This window comes from Nicotiana tomentosiformis, chromosome 5 (assembly GCF_000390325.3).
Source record: "Nicotiana tomentosiformis chromosome 5, ASM39032v3, whole genome shotgun sequence".
In the NCBI taxonomy this organism is placed as follows: domain Eukaryota; kingdom Viridiplantae; phylum Streptophyta; class Magnoliopsida; order Solanales; family Solanaceae; genus Nicotiana; species Nicotiana tomentosiformis.
Genome location: NC_090816.1, coordinates 27,776,055 through 27,784,717, shown reverse-complemented (window position 1 = coordinate 27,784,717; position 8,663 = coordinate 27,776,055). Strand labels below are relative to the sequence as shown.

Sequence of the window (8,663 nt, the reverse complement as noted above, 5' to 3'; positions counted from 1 at the left end):
ATAACGTGTGAATTGACGAAGATCTGTATCCAAACTTTTAGCAAAAGGGTATCTGAAAGTTTTCACTTAAAGAATATCATGTGCATATCTTCAAAATCTTATGTATTTTGCAAGATGTAAACTTTGTTTGATGGAAAAAATTGTGTGCAGATTTTTAAAATTATTGTTAGTAAAATCTTGAAACTTCTACATGGCTGTTATAGAGGTGTAATTTTACAAAAAATATTTTGCTATAAATATGATTGTTGGTGTTATAGATAAAAAAAAACTGTTATAGAGAAGTAAAATATAACTTACAAAATCAATCCGAGAAAAACTTGACTTTTATAATGAATGACTATTATATAAAAATGCTGTCACAGAAAGATACAGATTTGTATGTAGTATGCATATATTATACATCTATCAGCTATTGCTACGGCTATTTTGATTAATTCTTGTATCAAGAATTTCCCAAATAATAGGCAGTTTATCCCCAAACTAACTCTCCCCCGTTCAGTTGAGATGCTTTAAGAACCAATTAATATGACCACAAGGCAGAAGTAGAACAATTCCAAGTCGGGGCAATTTATGTAATTCCAGTGAACTGTGCACTTCACTTTGAAGAAGCATGCACTGTCCTCTTATGCTTGAAGCCCTATAGACCTTGTAGTTTTTTGCATTTTTGAAGACACTGCCAACTTTACTATCCATTACAGAGTGGAAACTTGGTGCATACTGCAATTTAAACTGCATTGAATAGTAGATACTTTAAAAGCCTCTTCTCAAGCACATTGGACTGTCTCAAACTGAATTTAGTACAATGAGAATCAGAGCCAGATTACTAAAGTTAGAACAAAAATTCCTGTAATCTACAATACAAGCTAATTTAGTACATCCGACAAAATTGGAATGGTGCAGAGAAGATTAGCATGGCCCTTGCACGAAGGATGATACGCACAAATCGAGAAATTATCCCAGCAAACTATAGAAGGATACAGTTTTCCCAAACTATTTTAGTCTTCTCGCCAATTGTTGCCACACATCTTATTCTTGCATTTGTAGAAAGTAGTCATGGGCTCATCTGCTGACCTTATTTGCACTTGATAATATGCTGCTTCCCTGTAACCACACGCTGGACACGGCACTGCCAAGAACGAATAATACAGCAAAAGACAAGAGAAAACAATTCATATCAGCCCTACATTGTTGTGCGGTGTCTAAAACAAAAATAGCAAAGCACATGTTTTTCAGACAACTGTAGTGCTAAAGTTCAAGCATCACAACACTTGCTACTACCATTCAAAAGATCTCTTGGACTTGTTCAATTAGAAAGTGAATCACACAAAGACTGAACACACACACACACGCACGCGCATATATACAAAAAAGAAGCTTCTCTTTCTGAGAAACAAAAAACACTAAGAATCTTCTTTTACATGCACAAGATCGTGAACATTACAAATACAAAACTACCAATTCAGAATGTTCTCTTTATATCTCATTTTATTTGGTTTGCGTTGATCTTCAAAGATTAAAAGAAAAAAATTTGAATGTTCTGTAATTTGAAGACTCTATACTTTCTTATAGGTGCATGTTGCTCTTTTGATAGTAGAATAACAGAAGTGTCAAAAACCATAAAGAAACAATTAGAGTCAGGAAGTGAACACAACTTTGAGACAACCTAGACAAAGGATCATAGTTAATTTGGATAGAGGGTGTTATTACATATTAGTTTGACTTTGTCAAGATGGTAATATTTGCCATTTTAGCAAAGAGATCTCTGGAGAATACTCAACAGAAATTAAGTCAAACAACATGGGAAAGAAAGAGCACTACTTTCGGATCTTAAATTTTCTAACTCATAGCTGTTAATTAGTACCCCTCATGTGAACTAAAGACAAGATAAAAAATCTGATACTATTGGCTCGCAAGTACCTGGCCTTTCATAAAATTACATATTTCATTTTTCTTCAGACCAACTCATCAAAGCATTAATTAGGTGAACCCTCTTGTTCATACAACATCTTCATCGACAAATACAGAAAGGGACAAAATAGGGAAGAACAACAAAAATGAACCAAGGAGAAAAGAAATTGAAGCTATAACCTATCAAGAAAAGTGTGAATTAGATTGTCCAAAAATTAGTATTGCAAGCACAATGACTTTATCTTAAAGACTTAGCAAATCGAGCTAAAATGAGAAGACTGATATAAGCCCTGCCCCCTAGCAACTTGTAAAAGTTGTGTGTAGTCTGCCAATATGACATAAAATAACCACTAAGTAGACAGCTATTCCATTCAAGGGTGAACTTTATGTTGGAAAATAAACTTTGGCGCACCATCTGTATTCTTATACAATATGCAGCATGACAAATATTGAAAGAATAAAGGCAACGCCATAGTGTTGCCAAAGTTGCATCTGTATATAGAGGAAGGCAAAAAAGGGACACAAAGGAGTCAACCCAAGCATTAAGGTGGATTCCTTTAACCAGAAAACCTTATGATATTACATAGAACCAAGTATTACTATCACAATTTCATACTGACATTCTTTAATTTTAAACTGTCAAAGTGATTTTATCAAACTTACCTCAATCGATGTATATGTACACACATACGTAAGAATCAACTACAAACTAATTGAGAGAATAAATCTCTGTAAAAGAAAGCATCAAATATATGGCCAATGAGGCAAGCAATTGAATCTAATCAATTTATTTGACTCAACAACCTGGAACCAAAAATCCAAAACAACATCATTTATATTCAAAGTCTTCTAGAATTATGGACAGCAAATTGACAACATGACAGAGTTAATAGAAGATGAAGAAATTTTTTTGACCAATCAGCTAAACCACAAATTGATAGAAAAAGAATGGGATTGCAAGAATCAAAAGTGTGCTTCACAGATATTTAACCACACAACCAACAAATATCAGCTGTCAAATGATAATATAGTTATTAGTTATTACTCCAGTAATATATAATCTTATCAGAACATTCAAGCCATTACAAGTGCTTAGAAGGGGGGCCAATATTTACTGATACTTTAAGCTTTGCTTTATCCTTGTAATATAAGCAGTCAAGAGCCAGTTATAGTTCTAAAGCCCATTAAACTCATTGGACAACAATTTATAAGAACATAAATTCACTTTTTGGCATGTTTTAGAAAATAGCTATAAGAAATCAAAAGTCACTTACATCATCAAACATGCATATTATATATGCACATCTTTCTTCTCTAACTATTAGTACTCCGAAGGTTTTTCAGAAATAATCAACAATAATTTGGTTATTAATTTTAGATGAGGAAAAGCTGGTCAAGACATATTCTATTAGTCAGAGGACAATACTAACTCATCGAACAACTAAGTCTTAGAAACATAAAAGCGAAAGCAGTGGCAGCAAATCATGAAAATATCAAGAAGCTATAGGTATAGAAAGTACTAAGACCTTCGGCTGTTGATGCATTCTCCATGTCATCTGTCGAAATCACTGGATCCATTTGTTTCTTTACTAAAGGTTGCTTTTTCTTCAGCTTAAGCTATAAAAAAGGTGTAATTAAAAAAAAGTAAACTAACTGAACGGATAATCAAAGGAACTAAAAGCTATCAAGTAGTATCAATTATGACAAATTTTTCTGGTTATCTTACCCGGCTCTCTATGTTACAAACGAAAGGGCACGAAGGGCAAAAGAATCTGGCTGGACGTTCCATATGAGGCAACTCATATTGCAGTAACATTGAACAGTCTGGGCAAAATTCCATTTGCAGCTAGCTTTCTTTTGTTGCAAAGACCTAATTTAAATAAACAAAAGGTGTCTTGCCGTTTAGATGACGGTACACATATTGACATGGTATCAAAGTAGGCAGGGGTTCAAAGATAGACTAAAATAAATACTCCGTTCTTTCTAATTTATGTGATACTCTTTTTATTGAGATGTTCCACAATATTTGAACCAATCATTTTATATATAACTTTCACAACTTTCAAGAAGTCAGTGTTTTCAACATTTTAAACTTTGATGTGTCTTCTCTTCATCAAACTAAATTTTCAATCATTACCAGTTAGTTTTACAATCACTAACATAATACATAAGTCAACTTAACATCCCAAACTTTGCCTCCAGTAAAATCCCATCACATAAAATGACAAGATTGAGCAAATACAAGCGTCACATCTCTAACTGTTTAAGCTTTTAACATGAGACAGTCACACATTTCTACACGGATCATGTTTACTTCTATATCCATTGGTTTCTTTTTCAAAAATCAGCACATGGAGTTTGGAAAGTGAGATGAAAAGGTAAGGATTAAAGAAAAGAGATAAGTTTTGAGCTTCGTTCATCACCCGCCCTGAATACAGCCCTATGACTACCTTATCTAAAAGGAAAAAATCAGTTCTTGATTCACAAGGCCAACAAAATCTTCTAAATTTTAAAATCTGTCAAAAAAGGAAGTAGTGAAATATATAAAAGTTTAAATTTTTAGAGACATGGTACACAAAGTTCATTGTATTTCAGCATATGGGCTTTTGAAATTCGGGTTAAACAAGAAAAGAAAACAGAAACGACTCAGCTTTTCTCATCACATACGTGATTTTAGCACTGTGGCCATTAATATGAACAAAAATCAATTCTTTACCAACAATTTGGTACCTAACAACTAAAAATCCCTTAGTTTCAAAAAAATCAGCATATGGGGTTCGGAATTTGCGTTAAACAATAAGAGAAAACAGAAAAAGATTCAGGGTTAGTTAATCATATACGTGATATTAGCAGTACGACCACAAATATGGAGAAAAATCAATTCTTGATTTAGAGAACTAACAAAAAGTTTCCTCAATTTGGTGAACTGATTGAAAGTTGAAACTATGCACCGTGAAGAGAGAAGCAAAGAAAGGGGATAGCTTACCTCAAAAGTAGGTATGCAATGGCGTCAGAATGAACAGTGGTTGCAGGTAAAGGGGGAAAAGATAGATATAGCGAATTAAATTAATGCGTTATGCCATATACCTCAATTATTATAGCGCATGCGCTATGCCATATACCTCTATAAATACCCTCTTCTTCTTCCTCAGCCTAACGGTCCCTTCTACCTTTTCTAAATAATTTTCGACATTAGAGCCCACAAGGCTATTTTCGTTCCCCAAAAAACACAAACTTCAAAGTATATTTGTGGCATAAAATAAGACTCGAGGTGGAATTGCAAGAAAAGGAGGTCTACATTCACATTTAAAGTTTTCAAAAAAACTTCAAAATATAGGTATTTGGCAGAACCTTTTTTTGTATAAATTGTATGCATTATGTGTATTACATTTATATTAATTAATGCCCACGTAATTTTGGATCTCTAGTGGAACTCGATTTTTTTCACTATTTTTTTAAATTCCAGAAATTAAAAATTTAGGATTATTTTTCTGTTTTTTTTTAGTTAAAAAAAAAATAGAAGGTGATTTGTAATTCTGTGCAATTTGGGATATTTTTCATTTTTTCTATTTTTGAAATTTTGCTAGAATTTATGGTATTTATTGATTTTGTTGAATATTTTATAATTGGAGAAATTTCTGAATTTTATTGTTTAATTAATAATATTGAACTTATTTATGTAATTGAATTTAAACAATTGTATGTTAAATATTGAACAATAATTGTTTGGCCGTCATAAACTTAGCCCTTTGTTGTATTTCGATTGTTGAACTAAAAGTATGATCATGTGCTAATCAATCAAAATACGATAAGTTAAACAAATAACATATTTTAGGATTCTATGACTGTTGAATAAAAAATTGAATAGCTGTCAGTATAAAGGAGACTATACCTATTTTTTGTCGTGAAATCCAGAAAACTAACATATAAATCGTTATGAATTAAATAAATAATAAATAATACTTCGTATCAAATTAATTAATAAAAAATTTCAAGATATTCTGATAAGTTAAACAAGTAAAATATTTTAGGATTCTTTGACTGACGAATAAAAATTTGAGTAGTTGTCAATATAAAGGAGACTTTGCCGAATTTTTACTGTTAAATCCAGAAACACTAATGGATAAACTATTATGAATTAAATAAACGATATATAATACTTCATATAAAATTAGTTAATAAAAATATTTTAAGATATCCCGATAAGTTAAACAAATAAAATATTTTAGGATTCTTTAAATGATAAATACAAATTTGAATAGTTGTCAGTATAAAGGAGACTCTGCCGACCTTTTTTTTTTTTGTAAAATCTATAAACTAACTTATATACCATTATGAATTAAATAAAGGATAAATAATATTTTATATCAAATTAATTAATAAAATATTTCAAGATATCACAATAAGTTAAACAAATAAAATATTTTATATTTGTTTGACTGACGAATAAATATTTGGATAGTTGTGAGTACAAAAGTTACTCTCTCGAATTTTTGACGTCAAATTTAAAAAACTAACGTATAAATCATTATAAATTAAATAAAGGATAAATAATACTCCATACGCTTAGATAACACTCCTTATAATCTCAAACAACAGTAATAAATAAATCTTTTCATTATGAAAAGAATAAGATAACTTAATACGTTTAATTAATATTATTCAATGTACAAACATCGTCATGGATTGACCGACTGTTCATCCTGGACCCATTTCACGTGAGCTACTTACGCTACAGGCGGGCCATAGGTCTTCGCGTATATGGGATGGAGATTTACTTAGTCAGAATTTCCACCCATGATGCATTGACAATTTTTGGGAGCTTATCAAGAAGCACCCACTACATCATCGTATTATCGAGTTCCTGACTCGGACTGGTTTTTATCGAGTTGTAGAGATCGGTCGGTTACAGTTCAACTAGCCGTAAATCACCGCTTTGATCGATCGCTGGAGGCCAGAGACACACACATTTCATTTGCCTATTGGCGAGGCCACCATCACGCTACAAGATGTGGAGGTTATGTTTGGATTGCTAGTTGACGGTCTTGCAGTCCATTCCCCGCCTGTGATTAGGGAGTTTAGGAGGCCCGAGTATCTACAGCTGCTGGAGAGGCTTACCGAATTTCGTCCGGCTGAGGAGACTGCTATTAGTGGGATTAGTCGGTTACAGTTATTGCCTGTTAGGCAACATCTGGAGGCGCTACATGAGCACATCACGAATCAGACCCCGGATAAGGGTATTGAGCAGCAGTCTAGGCTATTGTTATTGATGATATTTGGTGGGATTCTTTTCCCGAACACATCGGGAAACCTCGTGAACTTACATTTCCTGGCACATCTGGAGCAGCTAGACGACTTACCGTTGTACAGTTGGGGCGGTGCCGTTCTAGCGTACCTGTATAGGCAGCTATGCAGGGTGTCGATGGGCAGCGTGAGGGACGTTGCTGGATTCCTTCCGCTTCAACAGGTAATAACATTGTCAATTCGTTTTATGAATATCATATATGTATTAAAAATACTAAGTTTTACGTCCACAATGAATATTAGGTTTGGGCTTGAGAGAGATACTTGCAGATGCAACCCCCTCCTCGACCAGTAGATCTGGATGCACTACCACCACCGCTACTACCCCATGCGAGGAGGTGGGTCGATAGGAGAGGTTGTGCCCGCGACGTTGAGGCTCGACATCACCTCCCGCTCTATAGGGATATATTGGATCTCCTGGATGGTGATCACGTAAATATCCGACTTAGTACATTTGTTAATATTTTATTTGTCTTGTGTTTACTTACTTATCTTGCGTTTACTCAAAATTTCGTATGGAGGCCATATAGCAACGAGATCATTGCCAGCTTGCCAGAGTACTGCTCACGAGGTCGAGCTGTGTGATTTTCTGAGGTCCCACTAATCTGCCTCGATATAGTAGAGCATCATCCGACGGGGCAAGTCTTACGATAGTTTGGCCGACCACAACATATACCTGCTCATCCCAGTTGGCAAGCCACTCATTACGGGCGGGATGATCGTAGTCAAGTTGAACAGGAGTACTTGGCTTGGCTCGAGGCTCGGATAGAGGGATGGGGTCTGAGGCTTTTCATGTTTCCGCCAGACCATCCACATGACGATGTTGACGATGACAAGCACATGGCTTGGTATCATCGTGTTACTCGCACTCAGATTGATAATCCTGATCATCGGCAGAGTCACTGATATGTTCCATATGTCGGGAGGCACGAGGCACTAGGACGTTATTTGATCTACTTACATATTATATGTGATTTACTTAATTTCTTTAATTAATATGTTACATTGTATGTAGGTTGTGGGCTTACACCGTATTCACCAGATGTGCCTAGTGTCATGATCCAAAATCCCACCACAGGCGTCGTGATGGCACTTTGTCTCTAAGACTAAGTAAGCCGATTATAATTACAATTCAAGCTAAAAAAAAATTTTAAACGATATTTAAAAAAAAAAAAAGATAATCGAAACCAACAGCTGAAATAATTACAAACAATCTCCCGAAACTGGTAGTACTGAGTCATGAACTCTAACTGAATATATGAAATGATCTCAAGGATCGAATACTCAATACTGTTTGATTAATAATAAACAGTACAATAAAATAGAAAGACTCCAAGGTGCAGAAGTGTAGTATGAGTACACCACAGTCGGTACCCAGTAAGTATCAAGACTAACCTCGGTGGAGTAGTGACGAGGTACAGTCAAAACACTCACTAGTCTAATAACCTGTG

The 8,663-nt window shown here is 34.3% G+C and overlaps 1 protein-coding gene, 1 long non-coding RNA gene and 1 pseudogene across 5 annotated transcripts; 2 read left to right on the top strand and 1 right to left on the bottom strand.

The window, feature by feature from the left end:
- Positions 1-715: 715 nt before the first annotated feature.
- LOC104088703 (uncharacterized) lies at positions 716-5,130 on the bottom strand. 4 transcript variants are annotated; one of them, XM_009593428.4, is made up of 4 exons: positions 4,996-5,130; positions 3,635-3,778; positions 3,435-3,525; positions 716-1,126 (listed from the first exon to the last, which is right to left on the bottom strand). In XM_009593428.4, the coding sequence occupies exons 2-4, from the start codon at positions 3,746-3,748 to the stop codon at positions 996-998; spliced, it is 336 nt and encodes a 111-aa protein (XP_009591723.1). In that variant the 5' UTR covers positions 3,749-3,778; positions 4,996-5,130; the 3' UTR covers positions 716-995. The 4 variants fall into 4 exon arrangements, with proteins under 4 accessions (XP_009591723.1, XP_009591721.1, XP_009591722.1 ...); XM_009593426.4 differs by having other exon boundaries at positions 4,895-5,031; XM_009593427.4 differs by lacking the exon at positions 4,996-5,130 and adding an exon at positions 4,749-4,883.
- LOC117274759 (U6 spliceosomal RNA) lies at positions 857-965 on the top strand (annotated as a pseudogene).
- LOC104088705 (uncharacterized) lies at positions 5,108-8,255 on the top strand. The gene is made up of 3 exons (XR_011407730.1): positions 5,108-5,245; positions 6,804-7,375; positions 7,456-8,255. It is a non-coding gene; the product is annotated as an uncharacterized lncRNA (long non-coding RNA).
- Positions 8,256-8,663: the final 408 nt, after the last annotated feature.